Source organism: Callithrix jacchus, chromosome 18, assembly GCF_049354715.1.
Source record: "Callithrix jacchus isolate 240 chromosome 18, calJac240_pri, whole genome shotgun sequence".
Classification (NCBI taxonomy): domain Eukaryota; kingdom Metazoa; phylum Chordata; class Mammalia; order Primates; family Cebidae; genus Callithrix; species Callithrix jacchus.
Window position 1 is genome coordinate 31,602,044 of NC_133519.1, and position 25,640 is coordinate 31,627,683.

The 25,640-nt window shown below is 37.2% G+C and overlaps 1 protein-coding gene and 1 long non-coding RNA gene across 5 annotated transcripts in view; one reads left to right on the forward strand and one right to left on the reverse strand.

Moving 5' to 3' along the window:
- Positions 1–25,640, forward strand: part of LOC144580266 (uncharacterized) — a 145,338-nt gene that overhangs the window by 93,846 nt on the left and 25,852 nt on the right. The gene's annotated exons all lie outside the window — the stretch shown is intronic.
- Positions 1–25,640, reverse strand: part of MROH9 (maestro heat like repeat family member 9) — a 114,174-nt gene that overhangs the window by 55,209 nt on the left and 33,325 nt on the right. For 3 of the 4 annotated variants that reach the window (XM_035279452.3, XM_035279451.3, XM_017966168.4), the window contains 8 exons: positions 20,231–20,366; positions 14,555–14,667; positions 12,671–12,820; positions 9,384–9,538; positions 7,107–7,272; positions 4,329–4,471; positions 3,134–3,271; positions 1,541–1,661 (listed from right to left, as the gene is read on the reverse strand). In XM_035279452.3, the coding sequence (XP_035135343.3) occupies positions 1,541–1,661; positions 3,134–3,271; positions 4,329–4,471; positions 7,107–7,272; positions 9,384–9,538; positions 12,671–12,820; positions 14,555–14,667; positions 20,231–20,366 (1,122 nt within the window). The remainder of the gene's footprint in view (positions 1–1,540; positions 1,662–3,133; positions 3,272–4,328; positions 4,472–7,106; positions 7,273–9,383; positions 9,539–12,670; positions 12,821–14,554; positions 14,668–20,230; positions 20,367–25,640) is intronic. The other variant, XM_035279453.3, reaches the window with a different exon arrangement.

Here is a 25,640-nt window from a genome sequence, read left to right on the forward strand (position 1 = left end):
CTACACTGCTAGTGGGAATGTATGGAAAACAGTGAGATTCCTTAAGGAAGTAAAAGTAGCCACTATGGAAAACAGTGTGGAGATTCCTTAAGGAAGTAAAAGTAGAACTACCATTTGATACAGCAATCTCACTACTGGGTACCCAGAGGAAAAGAGGATATTATTCAGAAAAGAAACTTGCACACAGATGTTTATAGTAACACAATTCACAATTGCAAAATGGTGGACCAACCCAAATGCCCATCAGTTAATGAATGGATAAACTGTGGTATATATATATATATATGATGGAATCCTACTCAGTCACATAAAGGAACAAACCAACAGCATTTGCAGTGACCCAGATGAGACTGGCAACTGTTATTCTAAGTGAAGTAACTCAGGAATGGAAAACCAAACATTGTATATTCTCACTGATATGTGGGAGCTAAGCTATGAGAATGCAAAGGCATAAGAATGATACAATGGACTTTGGGGAATTGGGGGGAAGAGTGGGAGAGAGCAGAAAGATAAAAGACTACAAATATTGTGCAGTGTATGCTGCTCGGATGATGGGTGCACCAAAATGTCACAGATCACCACAAAAGAACTCACTCATGTAACCAAATACCACCTGTACCCCAATAACTTATGAAAAAAAAGAAGCCCACCTATATTCAGTTAACTAAACATTGATTTTAAAAAAAGCCATGAATAGACACTGGGCAAAGAATAGTCAATTCAATAAAAATAATGAGTTACACAGTAAAATTAATGAGAGTGAAAATGGACTAAGTACATTTGAAATCATTGATGACTGTCTACTGCCATGTTTGGTTAAATTCATTTATGTATACTTTTGAAAGCTTTAGAAGTAGATGGTATGGTATAAGAGTATGCTTTTTATAATTTAACTGTTTTACTATGGTGTTTGAAATCATCTCAAACTTTGAAAATACTGGGCACTACACCTTAGGTAACACATGCATATTATTATTTTTATGAAAAATTAGATTTGACTCTGATAACTTCAAGTTATAAAGTCTTTATGTTTTATAATCAAAAAGTTCATCAATTTGCTTGACTCCATTATAGTATTATAATACACAGCACAATATTCATATAGAAAATAATATGGTTCCACATCTTTATTTTACTCAGTTATCCAGCCAGTTCCTTTTCTCCCATAGATGGTCAGAAGTACCACCCAGATCCCAGATGTTATCTACCATCCTTATTAAACCCAATTATCCCTTGATATACTTTAACAATCATACAGAAATATATAAACTGGTACTAAAAAATAATTAGTATTTGTGCAAATCCACACCCCTAGAAACAGATAAAAACCAATTGCTGGAGAAAGCTGAATGGACAATGCTTCCATAACCCAGATCTGACTCCACACCTCTCCCCACCCAACTTCAGATATTGTTCATGATCTTAAGTATTGGTGAGAACCAATATTCAGAGGGAGACATATGAGAAACTGGAAGTTTGATTTAAATTTGGGTAAGGAAAGGAAATGAGAACACAGCTGTTCACAGTGTATAAAACTCACTTCAGTGAGGAATATTACTACTATGATACTGTCTTCCGACCTTCTAGGACCTTCTACTGAGAGCTTATAGAGATAACACATTGTCTCCGGAAACTGTGGAAAGTTATAGTCACTGAGAGTTCTGTAAAAGAGAATAAGGCACTGAATTAGCAAAGGAAAAAACACTATGCTAATAGTGGTAAAGAGAGAATCATTATTCTAATATCTTGTACTTCCCAGATAAAAAGTAAGATATTCTTTAATATTCCCTAAATAAATTGTAGTCCCACAGTGAATTCTACACATACTTTTCAGAATTATAAATAATTGAATCCCTTTCAGCATCTTTCCTTAATGTCACTTCTCTTTCTTGTCTCTCCCATCCTTTGCCACAGAACAGAATACCCTATTTTAGTACAAGCTCCCATCAATTCTTGACTAAAAGGAGAGGAAATAAAAATCTAGTGCTCAGTCCAAGATGGCTGGATGCAGTTCATCTTTGTGGTTTTGGACCAAGCTCTTTCTTTGAATGATATAATGCTGATGAGAGTTTGGGACTGTCTTGGATTACTCAGGAAAAGAGGTGGTGAGCTTTGATTCACTATGCCATTCTCCAGAACACACTCAGATGGTGGCCAGCCTCATGCTTGTCCTGATATAGTGGCCTGGGTCAGATCAGTAAGGGCAGAATTACGAAGGATAATGTGACAAAGTTTCCATTAAGCTTCCAGGCTGGTCTTCCAAACCAGTGCTTCTCAAACTGCAATGTGCTAATAAATGACCCTGGGGTTAATGCTAAAATACAGATTCTGATTCAGTAGGTCTGGAGTGGGCCATGAGATAGATTCTGAATTTTTAACTCTCTCAGGTGATGCTGTTGCTGCTTGTCTGTGGACCACACTTTGAGTAAGAAGATCCAAAGGTACTTCTTAGATATCCTTAGAGTGACACTCAACTTGTGACAACTTGTAGGGTGCATATGTACTACACTTTAACACAGTATGTGTTCCTAAAATCTATTTACAAATGAGATGCTTTTATAAAAGCACCAAGGCCTCATAGACCACACAGAGAGTACTTTCTGGGTCAGGCACAACTTGAAGTTGTCAAGAGCCTGTATTTTGATTCTTGATCAGAGAATCTGATCCCTACCATCAGAAACTTGCTGTTCACGAAAGGGTTCACTAGAAAAGCTCCTCTTCTATTATTCTTTTCCAAGTTTATTTGGCTCATTGAGTAGGTTTTTATTGGACCTCTTTCAAGTGGGAATACATCTGAAACTGATGCCTGCAGAGCAGGAATCAGCTAAAATCAGAGGGAAAAAAACAAACTCACCTCTAGTTTTTTGCATCTGTAGAAAAAAAAACCTGTTCTGTGGAGGGAGGATAATTGGGCATCTGTATCATCAGGCAAGAGGGCAAAAAAAGAAAAAAAATTTTCAAATAAAAACACTTCAAAATAATTGAAGAAGTAGAAATCAAATAGCAACTCAGATCGTTAAGAGAGATTTGGAAATTGGAGTAGATGCCTATTTAGTTCCTCCATAGCTTACTTGAAGGAAGTTGGAGAAGGTGGGATAGAGACCAAGAATCCTACAGAGCCCCCAGTTCTTACTTTGCAAGAAGGTATACTCTATAATGGTGATGCGGCTCTTCAGATAGTTGGTTCCAGAAACCATTTTTCATTAGAGTGATATCCACCTGTTGTAGTCCAGAACAATTCAGCAGAACTCTCAGGGCATCCTGGGCATATCTAAAGCACCAAAAGAGAGTAGGGTCATCACCTGCCAATGATATTAAAAAAACTAAGTGCACATTACCTGCCTTTTCATTCCATGTTGGGCAGAATACAGGTTTTGACAAAGGGGTTGTCTCAAAGGAAAAAAAATTACTAAATGTCCTTCATCTTCCCTGATTGACGGTACATGGGATAGGGGATAAATTGAAATTTTGGACATAAAATCTAGCAATAATCTGAGAACAGCTTATTTGCTTATTATTAATAGCTCATTTGCCAGAGATGAATTTGAAAGAGATGTTCAACGATGCAATGACTTGCTAAAGGTGTCTATTTTCTTCTATGGATGTCTTAAATGAATAGGATATATTCTCATCTAGTTGGGATGCTTTGGTGTATGTCTTCTTGGAGAATAGGTAGTAGATTATATACCTTAATAGAACTGATTGTGTTTTATAACTCTGCCTGGCTTAAAATCCACACTAGACAAGGGAAAATAGTAGACATTTGGGTTGATATTTCCCTGTTGGGTAGCAAAATCAACTGTACTCTCTTGGATAAAAGGAAATTGCCAAACTTCTATGTGGACAGACAACTTCATGTGGTTATAAACTCATATATGACACCTCCAACCACAAATTAACTTTACAGTTCACAAAGTACATGTGAGCACATCATTTTTTTCTTATAGTAGAATAACCCTGAGAGGTTCCAGCAAAAAGTAGGTAGATGGCAGAGCAAAAATGTATCTGGTTTTGGATGTAATACTCTGCTCTCTTTTCTGTGGTAACCTCTTACTGATCTGATAGGGAGTGTGGTAGGAAGCAACAGAGTTCTGTGGTCCTGGCTCTTATATGTTACACATGCTCATGGAAGGTGAGCTAACTTCTAGGTACTCGGGCTGGTTCCTTTTCTGAAGGAATTCTACCATTGAGAGGAGAGAAAACTGTAATAAATGAACACACTGCATATGGGGCTGTAAAGAATCCCATATGAACCTCCAAGGGGGTAGAAGTATTGACAGCTGGATGCTTATCTCTTACATAATCTGAAATAACCACCATTATCTCACAAAGTTCTGTCCGTGGACATCAGTCTCAGCTCACTGCTGTAGAAGACTTGGAAGATAAGGGCCATCAAGAGCTGGGGGAAAAACTGGGCCACCGCTTTCTTGTAGGAACCAAGAGGCAGAAAGGTGCATAGGGCCTGGGATGCCTATAAGGGAAAGAAATAGAAGGTAGAAATGTAAACAGTTTTTCTCTAAACCCAGTCAACCTTACTGAGGGGAGCAAGGGAGTGACTCTGAAACCCCTCCTTCAGCCTCCTTGAAGAAAACCTAAAATATGTGGGTACCCATTCATTCATTAACAGCTGCTACATCAATTGTGAGCCAGGAACTGTGCCAAGCATACCATGGTAAGGGAATCTCAAGGCACTATACAAACACCCTGGCTGCAAAACCAGTGGGAAAACATGTCAGAAAACTTTATAGGTCATTTTATATAATAAAATTAGGCAATAAGAACACATATTTTTACAAACATAAACACAGGTATACTAACAACAGTCATATGGGTAACAGTTATGAGCTGACAAACCATATTCTTAAAGAAATAGCTTATATAACTGTGTTCATCTGAAATCCCTTGGTGGACAACATAAGTCTTTTGACAAGACAGACCAATGGATCACCACCATATATGCTGTCACCTAAAGAGCCGAGATCTCAATAAATTTTATCTTTCTTGAAGAAAGCAAATATACAACAATACATCTCATTTATTGAGGAAGTTTCAACATTTTTATGTACAAGTGCAATGCTTAAACACAAAGTCAGTGTGGTGACAGTGCATCTTCATGGAGACAGATTTGCAAAAAAAATGCATAAAAAGAATTAGAACCCTCTAAAAGTTTGTACACAATTTATATCTCCAGTATTGGAAATGAAGTATGCAGTATAGCAAATTAGAAGCAATAATGATGACAACTTAAAATAATGAGAGAAATACATTAAAAAGAAAGTAGAAAACAACCTAAACGAAAATTCAACATATAAAAAACAATAGGGATAAATTATGGGCAATTGCATAGAGGTGGTCCATTAGAACCTGGTCAACTTTTATGATCATTAATTATATTTTGAAGTCCTTCATTGTGATGAATGGCTGTTATTTTTTCTTTTTCTTTTAGGGCATGACTCTCCATGGAGAATATGTTTACATTCATTTTATATGTGATGCTACTCTTTTTGAAATTATTTTGTGATTTGACATATACTAACTTGAGCATTTCCTCTTACATTTTCCCATCTTCTGTACCATGCTTTTATGTTGTTTTGACATGCAGAAATCTATTGCACATGCACTCATAGAAAGACCACAGATTTGGAGGAAGCAATACTGGTGATTGAACAGCAACACCATTCCATAATTGTCTTCTTCTCCCACTGTACACATAATTAGACCAGTCAGTAACTTGTCTGGCTTCTTCAAGGCAAATACGGCTTTAATTTATCAAAATCTCTTGGAATTTCATCAGCTACAAGGAATGCCAATGCAAACAAATGGCATATTTTACAACTACAATTTTCATCATTGCCATATTGCCTGGCTAATCCACTCATATGAATTTTCCTAGAAATACTTTGGACTGAATGGAAAAAGCAAACATTATTTGTGACAACTTAAAATTCACTTTTAGAAGTCTTTTTTTTTTTTTGAGACAGAGTTTCGCTCTTGTTACCCAGGCTGGAGTGCAATGGCGCAATCTCGGCTCACTGCAGCCTCCGCCTCCTGGGTTCAGGCAATTCTCCTGCCTCAGCCTCCTGAGTAGCTGGGATTACAGGCACAAGCCACCATGCCCAGCTAATTTTTTGTATTTTTAGTAGGGTTTCACCATGTTGACCAGGATGGTCTCGATCTCTTGACCTCGTGAGCCACCTGCCTTGGCCTCCCAAAGTGCTGGGACTACAGGCGTGAGCCACCACGACCGGCCATTTTTAGAAGTCTTGATTGTACCTGATTCCAAATCTATCATTACAGTTTGGGGATTCAATCAGATGATAGAAATTTTAGACTTTTAGAATTTTGATCTTTTAGAATTTCAATATTCAAGATTATGGTGTTCATGATTTTGCCTTTAGGGATTGTAATTGGCATTGTAAAAATACATATTCCAACATATCACATTTGTGAAGCAGTGCCAACTTTATACTACTCTGTCTCTGTAAGACCTTAGTTTACATTTTGGTTTTCAGGAGATATAAAATGATGGACACAAATGAGATTAGGTCTTTCCCTGGCTACAAAAGCCTATATGATCTAGCCACTGTCTACTTCTTTCATATCATCTCCTCTACTTTCATCTCAATTGCCAAATTCACTGATTGTTTGGCCTCCTTGTATTCTCTAACATACTAAGTAAATGTCCATCAGTATGAGACTTTTCCCTTCTCTCAGTCTAGAACTCTCTAACTCAGATATATGTAAGGTTCATATCCTCACCTGATTTAGGTCTCTGATTAGATGCCACTTCAGCAGAGAGGCCTGCCCTGACCCGCTTACCTAAACTTTGCCAGTCACTTTCTTTCTCCCACACCACTATATATGTCTTTTAAGCTTTATACCATCTGATTTACAACACAATTATTTGTTAATTATCTGTTTCTTACCAAAACGTAAGCTCCATGATAGGGCACAGCACATAATAGACACTCAATAAATATGTGCTACATGAATAGATGCATGAGAGGAGGACTGTGTTAAGAAAGTAGGATTAAATCTGTGGGCAGATAGGGATTTTTACAATGGGGAAGACAATACTGAGAAGAAGAAACACTCATGTTATTTACCGCCAAAGGCATCATGTTGGTAGCATCAAGAGAGAAACGTTTTTTTTCTGTTAGGCTGTCCTCCACTTCCCTAGGCTTTCCTTTCAGTATCAGTAAGATTGTCTTCAGTATGTGAGGGGCCGGGGTGGCCTCAGCACCTGCCGCCTGCCACATCTCCATCAGAGTGCTGCAAACACAGCCCCCCCATACAATGAAAATCATGTTTGTCATATCCTACTTGACAGAAGAACAAGAATCAGGAAAAGAGTCTTGGTTTTACATCCTTAAACAGCAAAGATGCTGCAGACATGTCCAAAACAAACTGAGATTCCCACTTCCAAAGGATCCCACAAGGCTTTTATGCTGGAAAACAGAATTTCAGTAAGACCTATGGAAAATACCAGAGTCTGGTCTGAAAGTTCATTTTTACTGCTATTTAAATGTCTGTCTAGCTCACTGTCAAGAACTAATCAGCTTTCTGTACTCAATACTTCCTCTGCTCCTCTCGCTTTGTGACTTTGTTGGTCAGGGAATAATATAATATTTAAAAACTGGCATGGGAATACAAATTAATAAGTAGATTAATATAAAAATAAAAAATTATCCCCAACTAAAAAACAAACCATATAAATAGTGAAAATTAAAAAAAAAAAACTGAGCTCAGAAGAGTGAGCCATTTTGTCAAATATCACACAATTAGTGACACAGATGCTGTTAAAAATCCTGGATTCTCAACCTCCAGTCCCCTAGCTCCTTTCCCTGTATACTCAACACCCTTCAAGATTAGCCCTACTATTGCCCATCTTAAAAACTGCTATACACCTCTGCACTGATAAATTTCTGATATCTGGCCAGTTCTTGGTTCTGACACCTATTGCTCAACCTTTCTGTTTAGGTTCATCATATGGGTGCCTGATCCCTTGGAATATGGACATACCCAGCTCTGTAGCACCTACTACCTACCTGCTCCTGCCTACAGGTCTTACTTTTAATCACATGGACATCAACTCTCAAATGCCGTGTCTCCTTGTCTTATCTCTTGTTCATACATTTTGGCTGAGCAAATCTTTCATGTGTTCCTTTGGTTTAGTTTCACTTCAGATCCTGGCCTTTTCTACCTCAACCCTTACCTATAATTAGACCTGCTGGTAGTGGCTTTAAGTTCACCTAATTAATTATGCCTGCTTTCTGTACTTCCTCAGCACATATTGCTTGTACCAGATTTATTGGCAATTTTTATCTTATATGCATGTGGATATATTTCCTCTCCTCAACAAAATGCTTGAGGGCCAGTAATACCTTACACAAAGTGGGTGCTTAGTTCCTGGATGTTAGATTGTCTTATGAAGATCTTTCTAGGAATTTTATAAATAGTAAAATACTTTGTGAGTTAAAGCTTCCTAAATAAATACAATCTTTCAGTCTGAAAAATAGTTATGTGATTTATTTAGACTTTTGTTAATCTCAATGACCTGTCACAGAAATTAATTCACTTATCTATAGATAGAAAGAACTTTCCTCATTTTCTATATGAGGAAATTTAACATCAGGGAGTTTTATCAAACTTTCATAATGTCACACAGAATGTAAGATTGTGTGGAAACAGATTCATTTATTTCCAAAGACCTAGTCCTCTTAATAATAAAACTCCCTGCTTTTTACACTGTTCATAGTTAAGAAGTACTATCTTGATTTCTAGTGTTTATACAAACTGTAGAAATGGAGTGGTGTGATTTTTCTAAGCTCTTCTAATGTACCTATTAGGTTCATATTGTCCTATAGGATCACATTTGCACTTTTTCTTCTTAAACTTTTCTTGTGATCCAGAATCATAAATTTCAGATTAACAGTCAAAGGACACAGGACACCCAATTATAATGTTTGTTACTGGTGTGTAGAAATATCTTATATCTGTTCTTCACAAAAAGAAAAACACTATGTCTACAAATTTATTTCCTCAACAGAAATGAGTAAATTCACAAATGGGAATAAAAATCCATTATCACTTTGAGGAGAGTTTCGTTCCTCTGGGACATGCACCAGAACACAATTTAATGTCTCAGATAAATAATAGTGACATTGATCATTTCTTTTGGGCCTACTGTGTTTTAGGTATTATACAAAGATATGCATACTACATATGATTTTACTTAAGTCTTACATCATCCCACATGATGCAAAAATAGATTTTTTCTTTCAGAAAAAAGAAACCAGGCCCGACTATGGTAGATTGAGAGTTGAGCCCAGGTCCATGTGAACAAGCCCTCCTGGAAGAGTCAGAGGATTGGGGGGCCTTACTCATCTGCTGGAACTGGGTAGTCCATAAGTTGAAAGATGACCTTCTTGGGTGAAGTACGTGTCAACAAAGTGATAACCCGCAACATAGCACACTTCATATTGTGAAAACGGTTTTCACGTAATTGCTTATAAATAGCATCCACGATCTTAGACACCTGTAAGAGAAATTCCACAGGTACAAGAGTCTCCTGTTCCATGGTCACCTCTAAACCAAGGCATTTCTTGGACATAAGAATTTGCTTTTTCACAGAAGTACCAAGGCAGCAACTAGCACACAAATAAGCACTAGTAGAAAGTGTACTTATATGTGTGACTACACAATGCAAAATATTCATTTGGACAAAGACAAAATCTGTGCATTTATAGGTAGCAGGAAAATGTCCATTTCCTTAAAAGTTTATTCTGGGAGGGTTGAATTCATTCTATAAGAAATATAAGCTCAGTATAGGAAACATACATATAATTCAAGTACTTAAAGCAGAAAATCAAAACAGTGGAACAGAATAGCAATAGAACCACAGCGTATACTTCAAAAAAACTTTTGCAAGTTAAAGATGGTTTGAGTCCACATACTGAAGGGATGAACCATGTATCAGAGGAAAGACCCTGAATGGTAAACACTAGGCTACAGTCTTGTAAACTCTACTCATAGGCCCCATGTTAGTTTCATTTCTCCCCCTCTTTTTACTCATTAAAGAACAAGGAGAGTTCTAGCTGGATCTGACATTTGTCTCAAATCAGTGGCTGTGTATCAATATCAAATTTAATCCACCCAGATCATCTCACTTCTTATTTTGAAAATAATCCTTTGCATTTTTTCCTTCTTAAATATTTCTTGTGATTCTAGATCATAAATTTTAGTCTAACAGAGATTATAAGCTGAAATATTAGTTGATGCAAATTTACATTGCCCTGCAGTTATGCCACACACAATTCAGTTATCTGTACAGCTTTCTTTGGCAAACAAAAGAAAAATAAAATGTTAAAATGTGCAGGGTACTTTTTCAACTATGTAGGCTCCAAGGTGAGCAAGAAATGAGAGACATTAAACTACACTTTCCATAGACCTTTCAACTATAGGATTTAGAGCTTCTTGCAGTTGTTCTCTTCCTAGTTTAAGTGCAGATACCTCTAAAGCAAACCACCTATGTCACTGGGTGCTTAATTATAGAAATTTATGCTAATATATGTTCAGTTATATTAATGATAGTCTGTTTCAATTTTTTTATGAATATTTGATGTTTTAGGATTATTTAGAGATTACAAGCCCATATACTATCAGTGCCGTTTAGAGGATTCTTAGGGATATTTCTAGCCTTATAACTCATTTTGGAACCTAACCCTGTGTAAGACAAGAATCCAATGTGTTCATTAGTCTAGTTGCTTGTGGGAGCTGGGGTGGGGGTCATAAATTGAGGAGCCTGTTTTGTTCAGATTTTCTGTGGTTAGTGATTTCACTGTAGCAGAGGCTAGTTTTACACATCTAGTTTTCTGTTTTGTCTCTCTTCCTCTCTAGGGACTTGGTAAGGTTTCATTTCACCTTCCTTTGAGTGCTCTTTCCCACTTCACTAGAGGAGAACTCGATATTTTAAGATGACCATTGCCTCCCACCTCTCCCTGTGGTTGTGTTTGCACTACAGAATGCTCCCATATGCAGCAGCAGCATTGCGAGTTCTATATAAAGCATCACCTCCCCTTTCCTGCTCTATGAATTTGACTAAGACTTCTCAGTTTATTTTCAATCACCTTGCACTCCTGTGTCAGAAGAGGGAACTGGAGGTTCATTCCTCATGTCACCATCAGTGCTGGTTTCATGGGCCTGTGACCTACATGTTTGCACAGGGCTCCATGCTGAGAAGATATGCTTACTTTGTTTAAAGCTCTTCCACTATCATCTTTAACTTTTAAATAATTTTATCTTTGTGATTGTATTTTGTAAATCAAGTCCCATGGGACAGTGGAACAGAGGAGATACAATATGTGAGTCTGCCATTGTTCCAGTGGTCCCATATACATGCAGTGTTCACAAAATTCCAGGGGACCCATGATGTGGAACTCAGTGGAAAAACAAGATAAACATCTTATTGAAACTTTAACCTACTTAAAAAATTCCTACTTAGTCTGAAAATGACATAAAAGGAAAGAGAGAGGGTAGCCCCTAAATTATTTTCCTTTCAGGTTTTCCTTACCCATCAATAAGCTGAAGGAAGAGAATGTTGGTAGGATATGTGAATGACAAAAAGTGAAATTTTTAAAGTTGAGCTAGTTTTGTGTAGTGTTTCTGCCCCTTTGAAAAGATTGTAATATGTATGCATGTGTGAGCTTGAAACACAAATGGCATCATTTTGGTGATTCTGCATATGAGCTAAATGATCCTATGTTTACATTTGTAACAGGCATTGCACAATATATGTATGGATAGTAAAATCTGTGTTCATGACTAAAAAATGTTACTTGTTCTTTTTGCTTAGAAAGACATTAAGTAGCAAACAAAACCACTGTGGAGAATTGAGAGAGAGAGACGGTGGAGGAAAGGCAAACACTGCATGTGCTTATACGTTTAATAACATCATTTCCCATGTTGTGAGAAGCAGTCCCAGATTTCATTCTGCACAGAACCCCACAAATTATATAGCCAGCTCTATGGCAAGCTGAGGGTCTTTGAAATCTCTCCTTAAGGGATACACAGGGGATTTCAATTACAGCTATACTATTTTATTGCTATTAATGTATTTCTTTAAAAATTCTAAAGCAAATATGGCAAAATATTATGATTTAATATGATTGGTGGACAAGCATTCATTACTTACTCTCTAAAATTGTTTGTATGCTTGGAATATTTCACGCAAACAGTTCTCAGGCCAGGTGTGGTGACTCATGCCTATAACCCTAGTGCTTTGGGAGGCCAGGGTGGGAGGATTGCTTGAGCCCAGGAGTTTGACACCAGCCTGGGCAACATAGGAAGACCTCCATCTCTACAATTTTTTTAAGTTATCTGGGTGTGGTGGTACACACCTGTAGGTCCCAGCTGCTTAGGAGGCTTAGGTTGGAGGATTGCTTAAGCCTAGGAGTTCGGGGCTTCAGTGAGCCAAGGTTTCACCACTGCACTCCAGTCTGAGCCACAGAGCAAGTAAACTTAAAAAAAACCCCAAAGCCTCATTCTATTGAAGTAATATAATGAACAATGCCAAGAAGTACATATGAGAAGAAGTAGATATACAAGAAAGGCAAAAATGCACAGTAGAAAGTAAACCCCGTGCTCTCCTGCTTATTGTCAAGTATCTTACCATGGTGACCTTCTCAGAATGAAATGTCAGAGTCAGTGTCAGTATGGATGCTGCCTCAGTTGCGATTTTATCATCAGGTGAAGAGAGTTTCATCAGGAGACTCCGCACAAAGTCAGTCAGCAAGGAAGGCAGTAAGGATTGTCCTATGGTCTGCAACCAAAAAGAAGAGTCATGACCTCAGTCTTTATACCAACATAAGACAGCAAAACTCAGACTTGGTGGGGGATGTTCAGGAGCCAGGACTTCCACGGGCCATATGCACCTTGTTGGAGGCTCCTTCCTCTATGAAAAATATTAAAAATTACATTTTACAACAATATTGGTACAAAAATGACTGCAATCCAAGTGAAATTATATTTATTTTTTTCTGATTTTAAAGCAATTCAACTGTTCAAATATTATCATGAATTTCTTCAGTTTTGAAAATGAGTTTGATCGAAAACAAGTACGAAGAAAGCAGATGATGCAGGAGGTGACAGGGTGAGAAAGTCAAGGGAACTCAAAGGCATGGATGTTCCTCTTTTACAGAAAAGGATCAGGAAGCAGAAAGAAATAAAAGACCTTTGTGTCCATGATTGAGGTGTAAGAACTACAATTCAAGCAATCCCTTTTTAAATTTAGAGGACTATCCATAGATTGTAAAATTGGAACAAAATCACGTTGATTATGGATTTCTCAATTAAAGAAAGATAAATGAGCCAAATTTTATTATTTTTTTTGCCTTTATATGGAAAAAGAAGTCATTCTCTCAAGTACAGAGGATACCCAATCTAATCAATAAAAGTTTTCTGCACCCTCTTTAAAGGGACAATTCCAGGACACTGGGGTGGAGGATGGAAGGATGAGGGAAGATTTGCTAGTAAACAAACAGATGCTTGGTTTCTTTATGTAAATGAATGTAGTCAACCAGGCTTGAGATTTTTTGAGGGGAGGTGGGAAAGAATAACTTTTGATTTTGGAAAGATGTACCATTGGGCTTCTACATATTTGAGACATCTATGCAGTATTTTTGACCATATCATGTGAGACGTATTGCTTCTGTGTCTCCTCAGCCTCCCACAATTCTACCAATCTCAGCCATGGAAGAAGACACTGCTTTATACATGTAGTTTTAAGAGGAAACCCTAGATCTTCCCATCCCAAGTGATGAGCTAGCCTAAAGGGTTTCCCCAGAAGTTTTGCTAAATTACTGGCTCAATGTGTGTGTCTGGAAGGTGCTGGACAGCCCAACCTGGCCCCAGTGTTGTATAACTTCTGGAGCTTATGGCTAAACTTAGGTAGTTTGAAGAAGGTGAGGGAGTATATACAACTATAGAGCCTCACAGTTCTCCCAAAGGTTGAGACAGTGTAAAAACTACTTACTTGGTACTGAGGTTTATCATATAGGCTTTTAAAATTTTTGTTTTTCATTTAATAGCTCTTCTAAACAAAATCAAAATCACAGTGTCATTATGGTGTTTGCAGAGTAAATTATATATCTACTTCTTCTATGATAGTATTGGCAAGTCTGTTAACTGATAAATTATTAATTTTTAAATTATTAATTATTAATTATTAATTTTTAAATTATTAATTTTTCTAAATAATAAGTTCTCCATTTATAGTGTACTATTTGTTAGCCAAACAAAAAGAAGTGTAACTAGGAAATACCTCATTTGCTTTCTATAAGGATTAATACAAATTAGTATATTTGGTAATACGAGGCATAATTATTAACAGAGATGAAAATCAGAAAACTAAATGGTCTATAATCATTTACATTTTACCATACTGAGTTTAAAAGGAAATGAAAAAATACAACATAAACTTTTTTGAAATAAATTGCTACTAAGAATAATAATACATATTAACAAAGCCTCTGGAAAAAAATGAGGGCTAAGTTACCTGAGCAATTTTATGTTTGTCTTGTTGAAACTTCTTGGCAAGAAATTTTACATCAGAAGAAAACAGGAGGCTATGACTTTTACTGTCTGTAGGGTTACTTTTTCCAATATCCGCTGTGTTAAGCAAAAGAGTTTAAGGTTGTTATTTGATCACTGGTTTCTTCTATGGCATTAGTATTTCCAATTTTCTTTTCCTGCCCAGTTCTGGAGAGCTAAAGTTTTCTGATTATTTAACTCTCTGCTCACAGTTTAGTCTCATGAAATATTATGGCACTGACCCAGGATTCATTAAGCGTTTAAGAAAGTCCATGTGAAATATGAATAAAGGACAAATACTTTTAATAATAGACTGACAAGATAACGAATGCATATAGATTATCAAATGCACAGTTCAGTGTGCTGGAAAAGCTAATGCCAAGCGGGAGGGTCTGTTGGCAGGGAGAGTAGACTTAGAGGCATTTGAAAAAATCCTGAGTAGGAGTAGATCAGGGAAGTCAGAAGTGCTCAGCAAAAGCTTCAGGTGCAGATAACTTCAGTTCCAGAGAAAGTGAGTTTTAAATGATTTTGTTTTTTTAAAAATAGCTCTATAGAGATATAATTGTCATTTATTTATTTATTTTGTTTTGTTTTTTTAAATCTTTTTGAGATAGGATCTAACTCTGTCACCCAGGCTGGAGTGCAGTGGTGCAAACAGGGTTCACTACAGCCTTGACCTGCTGGCTTAAGTGATCTTTTCACCTTAGTCTCCCCAGTAGCTAAGATTGCAGGCACATGCCACAATGCCCAGCTAATTAAAATATTTCATAGAGATTGGGTCACACTATGTTGCCCAGGCTCGTCTCCAACTCCTGGGCTCAAGTGATCTGCCCACCCAGGTCTCCCAAAGTGCTGGAATTATAGGTATGCACCACTGTGCCCAACCCATATAACATTTCTAAAGTACACAACTTGTTAAGTTTTTGTATATCTATACACTCAATCAAACATTACCACAGGAAAAAAATGAACATATCTATTGCCTCCAAAAGTTTCCTCATGCCCTTCTGTAACCCCTCGCACATACTCCCCATACCCATCCTCTGACTCCAAGGCAACTGCTGATCCACTTCCTGTCATCTGCTCTCAAGTTGGTACTTTCTAATTTTATATGAGTGAATCATACTGTATACACTTTTTTTTTGGTTTGGCTTCTTTCACTCAGCAAAACTATTGAGATTTATCCATATTGTGGTACATATTAATAATTTGTTCCTTTTTACCAGTGAATAATGTTATATGTACATGCCCAAATCTCTTTATCTATTTGCCTATTAATGGACATTCAGGTTGTTTCTGGTTTGGGGCTATTACAAATAAGGATGTTATGAACATTCATGTATCAGTAAGTGTTTGTATGAACAATTGTTTTCATTTCTCTCAAGTAAATATAAAGTTGTAGAATGCTGAGGTCCCTTTCTCTGCTATCTCCAAGTTGGGAAGGGAACATAAACCTTGAGATTACCCCAAAGTTGTGGTGGGCATCTCAGAAGTGCCAAGCCATAATCTAAAGCCAACACTCAAGTGGGAGAGGAGCCCACACTTTCAGAGCACTGAGAAGGAGCACAGCTGCAACTATGAGGAAATATAGAGGTGTCACAACTGAGCAAGAGTCTACCAACTGACCACTATGCCTAAGTGCCATCAACCAGATCACACCCTAAAGCTTCAACATCAAAAATACCTCACTAACATATCCATGAAACCAAAGATGAGAAGTCAGTTTCAAATACAGACCCTGCACAAGGCTCAGCCCTTGAAGACATCCAGAAAAGAAGTCTACTGACTATATGCAATCTATACTACAGTTAAAGGAATATTGTCATGCGGAGCTGTGAAAGAACCAGTAACTCAAATGGCTTGAGTGTCTTATGTCCTCAAGATGACTGTAGTAGTTCTCCAGCAAGGGTTCTTAACCAGGCTGAGTTAACTGAAATTACAGAAATAGAAATCAGAATATGGATAGGAATAAAGATCATTGAGATTCAGAATAGCAAAACCCAATCCAAGGAAACGAAGAATCACAATAAAATGGTACAGGAGCTGACAGATGAAATAGCCAGTATAAAAAACCTAACTGGCCTGATAGACCTGAAAAACACACTACAAGGATTTCACAATACAAATGCAAGTATTAACAGCAGAATAGACCAAGCTAAGGAAAAAAATATTGAAACTTGAAGACTGGCCCTCTGAATTAAAATAGTCAGAGTGAAAAAAAGGAAACAAAATGTAAAGGAAAGAACAAAACCATTGAGAAATACAAGATAATGTAAAGAGGCCAAATCTATGTGTCATTGCTGTTCCTCCAATAGATGGAGAGAAAGAAAACAACTTAGAAAATATTTCAGGATATCATCCATGAAAACTTCCTCAACCTTGCTAGAGAGGTCAACAGTCAAATTCAGGAAATACAGAGAACCCCTGCCCAGGTCTACACTAGAAGATCATCCCCAAGACACATAATTGTCAGATTCTCCAATGTCAAAATGAAAGAAAAAAAATGTTAAAGGCACCTGGAAAGAAAGGGTGATCACCTATAAAGGGAAGCCCATCAGACTAACAGCAGAAACTGTAAAAGGCAGAAGAGACTGGGGGCCTGTAATCAACATTCTTTTTTTTTTTTTGAGGCCAAGTCTTGTTCTGTCACTTAGGTTGAAGTGCAGTGGTGTGATCTTGTCTTGCTGTACCCTCTGCTTCCCGGGTTTAAGCAATTTTTTTTGCCTCAGCCTCCTGAGTAGCTGGGATTGTAGGCATATATCATCATGCCTGGCTAATTTTTGTGTTTTTAGTAAAGATGAGGTTTCTCCATGTTGGCCAGACTAGTCTTGAACTCCTGGCCTCAACTGATCCAACCACCTCAGCCTCCCAAAGTTCTGGGATTACAGGTATGAGCCTCTGTGCTTGGCCTCAACATTCTTAAAGAAAATAAACTTCAACCAAAAATTTTATATCTGGCCCAACTAAGCTTCCTAAGCAAAAGAAAAATTTTGACAAGCAAATGCCAAAGGAATTTGTTACCACTGATCTGCCTGTTAAGAGCTCCTCAAAAGAGCACTAAATATGGAAAGGAAAGACCAGTACCAGCCACAGCAAAAACACACTGAAGTATGTAGATCAGTAATACTATAAAGCAATTACACAAACAAGTCTGCATAATTAGCCAGCCAACATCATAATGACAGGATTAAATCCATAAATGTCAATTTTAACCTTGAAGGTAAATGGGCTAAATGCTTCAATTAAAACACACAGAGTAGCAAGCTTAATAAAGAACCAAGACCCAGTGATATGCTATGTTCAAGAGACCCATATCACATGCAGTGACACTCATAGGCTCAAAATAATGAGATACAGAAAACTCTATCAAGCAAATGAAAAACAGAAGAAAGCAGGGGTTGTAATCCTAATTTCAGGCAAAACAGACTTTAAGCCAACAAAGATAAAAAAAGACAAAGAAGAGCATTTACATAAATGGTAAAGGATCAATTTGATGAGAAGACCTAACCACCCTAAATATATATGCATCCAACACAGAAGCACTTAGATTCATACAGGAAGTTCTTAGAGATCTTCAAAGAAACTTAGACTCTCACACAATAATAGTGAGAGATTTCAACATATCCCACAATAATAATGGGAGTCTTAAACATCCCACTGACTGTATTAGACAGATCATTGAGGCAAAAAAGGCCATTATCTTAAGTGAAATAACTCAAAACAGAAAGTCAAATACCACAGGTTCTCACTTATAAGTGGGAGCTACATAATGTGTATACATGGGCATGCAGAGCAGATTAATAGACATTAGAGACTCATAAAAGTGAGAGGGTGAAAGGGAGTGAGAGATGAGAAAGTACCTAACTGGTAAAATGTACTTTATTTAGGTGATGGTTACTACTCAATATATCCATATAACAAATCAGCATTTGCACCCCCTAAATCTATTTAAAAAACAATTATGTCACCTTAATTAATTGATTCCTTTATCCTTATGAAATGACTTTCTTTTTCCCTGGAAGAATCCTTTTCTCTATATCTTTTTATAATAATATAATACAGCAACTTCAATGTTCTTTTTTATTATTGTTAACATGTATCATTTTCTAACTTTTAACACTTAATTCATTTGTGTTTTATATTGAAAGTGAGTTTCTTATAGGCAGCATATAGTTGAGGCTTGCTTTTTATTCAGTCTGACAATCTCTGCCTCTTCACTTGGGGCATTTAGAACATTTACATTTATTATGAGTGGGCTTAAAATTTTTCTCATTTGTTTTCTATTTTTCTTGTTTGTTTTTCTATTCTTTTTTTACCTTATTTTGAATTGTTTTCTATGATTCCATTTTATCTCCATTTTGGCTTATTTATTATTTTTTTTCAAGGTATTTTAAATGGTACAGTATAAATGATCTTTTTTTTTAAATTTTTTATTGGATTTTAGGTTTTGGGGTACATGAGCAGAGCATGCAAGACAGTTGCGTAGGTATATATAACTCTTTGCTACATTATCTTAGTGGCGGCTTTAGAGTTTAGATGATTCATCCTTAACTTATCACAGTTTACTTTCAAGTGTTATTTTATAACTTCGTGCATAGGTGGAGAATTTTAAAACACATTTATACATTTTCTCCTTAAGTCTTTGTATTCTTTTTTTCTCTTTTTTTATTGTACTTTAGGTTCTGGGGTACATGTGCAGATCATGCAGGATTGTTGCATAAGTATACTCATGGCAAGGTGGTTTGCTGCCTCCATCCCCCTGTCAACTGCATCTGGCATTTCTCCCCACGTTATCACTCCCCAATCTCCCCATCCCCCCACTGTCCCTCCCTTGCCCCACAAACAGACCCCAGTGTGTGATGCATTTCTCCCTGTGTCCCTGTGTTCTCATTGTTCAACACGAGCCTATGAGTGAGAACATGCGGTGTTTGATTTTCTGTTCTTGTGTCAGTTTGCTGAGAATGATGGTTTCTAGGTTCATCCATGTCCCTACAAAGGACAAGAACTCATCATTTTTATGGCTGCATATTATTCCATGGTGTATATGTACCACATTTTCTTTATCCAGTCTGTCATTGATGGACATTTGGGTTGGTTCCAACTCTTTGCTATTGTAAACAGTGCCACAATATACAAATATTTTAAGCTTTATTCTAAAATACAATTAAATTACTTGGAGATAGCTTAATATTTTCAGGTCTTGCTTTTATGCTTTGTTAGACAAACTACAACAACATTTATTTTAATCCTAGGCTGATTTTTTCTCCACCATTGAAGCAATAATCTTCTGAGTAGTCTATCAGATGCTCAATTAGATGGAAAAAATATCATTTTAAAAGTCCCATTGGTAAACTTTCTCCTTTTTTTCTTCCCTGGCTCCACCCAGCATTCTTTTCCACACCATTAACACCCAAGAAATATAAGCATGGTGCTTTATAAATCTTGAAGAACCAACCACACTGTTACCAGAATTTCTTGACAATACTAAAAACATTAGAAGACATATTTTAGAAAGTAGAGCTATGACTCTTAGGGCAGGATTTAGAAATTTACAAACATAGAGCCTTCCCAGGACCCATAAATTGAATAATGAGGAACAGATTCTTAGTAATCCTGAGAAAATATGGTGAACCATTCTTACCATGCTGATACTTTGCAATGTCAAAGAGGTGATACATTCCCAATGATGCTTGTTGTACAATCGAGGAATCATCATGGGAACACAAAAGAGATAGCTCTGCTGCCAGGACACCCAAACATGGAGCATCAACACTTGTCTAATGGAGAAACAAAGGAGAACATGCATTTGCTATACACAGCCAACATGAATGTCTGCATGCATCTGATCCTGGTGTAAATCAGACTAAGATTTTAAGATACACTTCAGAATTTACAATATCTGTAATCAAATCCTGGCTCTGTTACTGACTCTCAATTTCCTCATTATGACAGGATGATAATAAATTCCACTTTTTAACTGTTATTTTGGAAAGTAAGGGTAACAGTGATGACAAGAAGAAAAATTCCTAGAAAAGTACTTGGACGTAATGGTGACTCAACTAATGTTAGTTTCTGTGTGATGAAGTGGGTCCCATTTGCAGGTAGCCAATTCCCAAGATATGGAAAAGTAAGGTGGGATGTGTATTTCCGAAACCTTTAGTGCTTCCTTCTTTACATATGAAGCACTAGGTGTTTTTGAAAGTCACTGAAGAGGTATGACTTTTCCTCTGAAAGTTGTTCTGACTCCTCTCAGGGAAATTCATTTTTTAAAATGCAGAGCATTTGCTTTTGATGTCAAAGCTACTACCAGAACATTTCTGTATTTCCTTCTGCAACTTCTTCAACACATAGACTGATCAAATATTTAATTTCTATCTTAATGGACCTATTTGGCTAGATCAAATCCAAACAGAGAAGGGAGTAGAGATAGAAAAGAGGAAAGGTAGAAGGACATTTGTTTTTATGAAAGTATGAGTGCCCTTTACCAGTTTTGTGTGTCTTTTTTTAGACAAAGAAGGGCTGTGACCATATGTAGATTTGGTAAACTGGCAGCATGGCTTGCAGATAGTTCTTGCCTCCCAGACAAGGTTACTTTTCTTAGCTAGAGGCTTTGATGATTGGAGCAATTGTTGATGGTAAACTCTAGGGGGATCCCAAGGCCTTCTTCTGCTTCTTTTGACCTTCTTTGAGCCCCATTTTCCCTGCCCTTCACATGGCTTAACTCACCACTCCCTGCCCACTCTGTCTCTCTCACACACAGAAATTCCTAAGGAAGAAGTGTGAAGTGATTTGGGTCATTTGGGTCATGGGCCAAGGCCGCAATTGAATTGTGATGTGGGTAGTGATGGTCTCAGTAGGAGAAGAGAGATTATAAATCTCTTTCTTTCATTGATATTCTCCTTGTATTCTTTTCCACCCGTACAAACAGTGGCCTGGTCCTTCCCCTTTTAGCAGCTGTGTGGCTTAGAAGAATCTGGGAGCAGACAGTAGCAGTGCCTCTGCTCTAGGCCTTAGGGAAAAATGCTCTCTTTCCCTGGATGTCCTTTTCTTTGGGTTTGTATTTTACATTTGTTTTTTCCCACTTGATGGCAAGATCTTAAAAACCATCATTGTGATATAGGCATGAGAAAAAGGCTAGCAATTTTCTCTCTCTACTGGGCATGAGAGAAGAGGATTACTTCTCACAGTTTGACTTACTGAAGCTGAACACCACTTACAGGGGATTGGCCTTACAGTCATCTTACATGACAGGTTTTGCCTCAAATGTCCTCTGATTATCCCTGCTCAGGAACTTGTTAGATGTGTAGTTCTTCATAGATGTTTTTGTTAATGGAGCTCCTAGTGGTTTCCTTCTGTTCTGTTTGCCAGTTAGGATCTATCTCGGTGTATGTCTCTAGCAGAGTATGTGTGGTCTTGCCTAGACTGCATTTCCACTTACTGTCACCAACTAAAAAGGCATGCTGCGGGAGTGGGACCTGACCCAGGGTAGGCTGAGAGAGGAGTAAGGCAGCATGCATTGTGGAGCACACCGATGTATATCCTGCACAGCCCCTTCAGAAGTGTGACAACCACATTTACCCCTCCTCTAAGACAAGATTTTGAGAGCTTTCAGTATGACATATCCTGCCTTTATAGAAAATCTACCCAAGCACTAAAAAGAAGCAAATAGTTAAAAACTGGAGAAAAGTAGCTTCTCAATATTCACTCCTAAACCTAAATATTCCTGCTGAGTTTTCTGGCCCTTTTTACTGTGCCCTTTCTTTGTAGATCTGGCCTCCCCAGTCCCTTATGTTAGCAATAATGATAGTTTTAAGTGCTAGATTCCAGAAGCAACCAATTCTAACGTTTTCAGCTGCTTCTTCTGGAAGTCACTCCTATTTCTCTGAACAATGTACCTTTGCTTCTGTTCCTAACATCAGTTTGAGACATTGTCTCAATTCCATCCCTCCACTTTGCCACAGTTCTCTCAGTAGAGAACATTACTTATCATAGTATATTATTTTTAATTCTTCTACCTTTGTGTTTTAATAATACGTTACTACTTTTGTTTCATAGAACAGAAAAACAGAATAGGAATATAATAATAGGATAAAACATAATAGCAGAATAGGAACATAAGTAGAATCATACAAAATGTAGCCTTTTGTGCCTGGCTTCTTTGACTTAGTATAATGTTTTCAAGGTTTATGCATGTTGTAGCATGTATACAATTTTATTCCTTTTTTGAGTGAGTAATATGCCATATGAGTATGTTACATTTTATTTGTTCATTTACCTGTTGATGGACATTTAGATTGCACTTTTCAGCTATTGTGAATTTTGTTGTGGTGAATACTTTGTGCAAGTTTTGTTTGAACACCTGTTAAATTCTTTCAGGTATGTATCTAAGATTTCTAAGTCAAATGACAATTCTGTGTTTAACTTGTTGGAGAACCAGTAAACTATTCTCTGCACTTTTATTTTTGCATTGTTGAGCTCATAGCATTTACAGTATTCAGCAACTCATTTAAGTTTCCCTGTGCTTGGTTTATAGATTAATCCTAAAAGTTGAAAATCAATAATATGGTGTCACTGTGATTAGGTAAAATTATTCAAAGTCTAGGTCATGCTCACTTTAGTTATATCTCCTTTCAGCATGTACATATGTCTTTCTCATCTCTACCCTGCATTATCTCTTTTATTTTTAAAATACTTTATCCACAATTTTTCTTTTGAGATGGGGTCTCATTCTGTCACCCAGGCTAGAGTGCTGTGATGTCGTCATAGCACACTGCAGCCTAGAACTCCTGGGCTCAAGAGTCCTCCTGCCTCAGGCTCTCAAAGCACTGAGGTTATAGGCATGAGCTATCTCTCTGTCTTTAATAGTAATTTTTTTCTTTATTTACCTTTGTCTGTCTCTTTTATTTGGAAAGTTTCCCCAAATTTCACAAAGCATGGTTTCTGCTTCTTATTTAAGGATGTAATGCCTCTTGATGGGGTTTTGTGTGTGAGCAAGGCTTGCCGCCTGGTATACTGTGTTTTAGAGCAGCTAGGAGTGGAGACTGGGATCATGCTGTAGTATATCTAAACAGAATGCAAGAGTCGTTTCTCAGGGAACTTAACAATGGTTTTTGCAAAATAAAATTTTCAACTTCTGTCTGCCAATGTATGTCAAGAGGAATGGGAGACAACATAGGTTCTTCTGTATATGCTTTCAATTAATCATTTGAATTAATGCATATATTTTCAGCCTGCCTTTGACTCCCACCCTTTATCATTATTTGGCCTTTCATAACTCACCCTCTAGGGTTCTACAGGGAAAACTGCTTTTATTTCAGCTAACTCCCATCCTACTGCACATGGGTTCCCACCATTCAGTTCCCCTTCCAGGTTTTATCTTCTACCTAATGTGTCTTCTAGAAATTTGTTGGCATCATTAGCCCATTGAAAACATGTCATTAATTTTCTTTGTTGCTGTGTATTTATACCTTTAATAAATTTTTATTACCATCATTTTGTGAGGACTCTGGATAAGTAGGAGATATACACATGTGGACAACTTGTTAGATTTAGCTGGAATCCTCCATTCATTTTTAAATGCTGATGTGGCAAAGGAACAAAGCTAGGAAAAAAATCTTTCTGTTAATGCTATAAGTTGGCAGGCTTAACTTACCTTAATTTGCCTGTTGAAAGTTTAATTGAAGAAATATGTGCTTTGAGTGTAGGAGTTTCTCTACCCTGATGGACACATGAGTCATGTGAGACAAATTATCACTTTAAAAATACTTACGACAAGATAAAAATGATAGAATTGTTCAATAGGACAAGAATCTGTGACACTCTGGAGGACCTAGGCTAGAGTTATTATGAAGAAAAAAGTCTATCCAATGTAGGAACAGTACCAGAGAACAAATGAGGTGGCTGCACTTAGAGAAGGGTAGAACAAATATTCGTTGATGATCTACAGTGTGTCAGATAGAGAGATGCACAGACTAGAGCTGTGAGAATCTTAGATTTTAATTTGTCCACAATATTTTTTTTGTTTTGCATATTTGCCTCCCCAATTAATTGCACTGGCTCTATCATCTTTACAAGACATTATTTTAAAGAGAAAGCTAACAGTGAAGTTTTATGCTTCCCTGATTGTGATGAGCTGGTTGATTCTAGCTCTAGACGGTTTCAGTGTTCTGAAAAATGCTGAAGTACTTCCACCTGGTGGCACTTAGTGAACATTGCAGAACAGAGTAATAGCTTATTGCATTTGAGTTCTTGAACAAATCTGAGTTATGGCTAGGAACCCTCAACTAACAATTTATGAGAATTTTCTGCTACACATGTGAGTCTACATATTTATTCCTTTGCAGTTGAAAAATGGGATGTATGCATAGGAGAGTAAACTCTACTACAGTTAATGGAAGGAGGTGATAGAAGATGAAACTCCAAAATGTCTGTATACTACTTGAGTGAAACTCACTAGAATATATCAAATGCAGAGAGAAACATGTGACTAGGCCCTAGTCAACAACTGTCATCAAATACTTGCTGCGTATATAGCACATTTTAGGAGCTGTGCAGAAAAGAGTCTTGAATGGTGAGATACCCTTAATCTCAAGACTCATTTGCAAAATTTTCAAAGGTGAACCTTCTAGGCATTTAAGTGGATAACTCAAGCTATTTTAGAAGTTAACAGAAAGGCTGCCTTCCAACATCAGAGAGTGAAAAGATTGAAATAAGCCACACTCTCTCTCTTTTGGACACTAAAATAGGGAATCTGCCTGATGCAAAGAACATCCTGGACTGTATCCCCTATCCAAGTAAATTATCTTCTGTTCCAAAGCTGAGTTTAAACAACCTGCTAAAAACTCAGATATATTACAAAGCTCATCTAGATTCTTCATCTCAATACATCTGGGGACTGTTTGTACAAGCAGGAGAAAGTGGACAAATATAACATCATGAATGTATGTTTCTTAGCCTCTTTACTTTTATCTCTCCTCCTGAAGTGACTCCAGCAATCAGGTAAGTAATTAGCAGAGGATGTTTAAAAATCACTGTGAAGGATGAATTGGGAA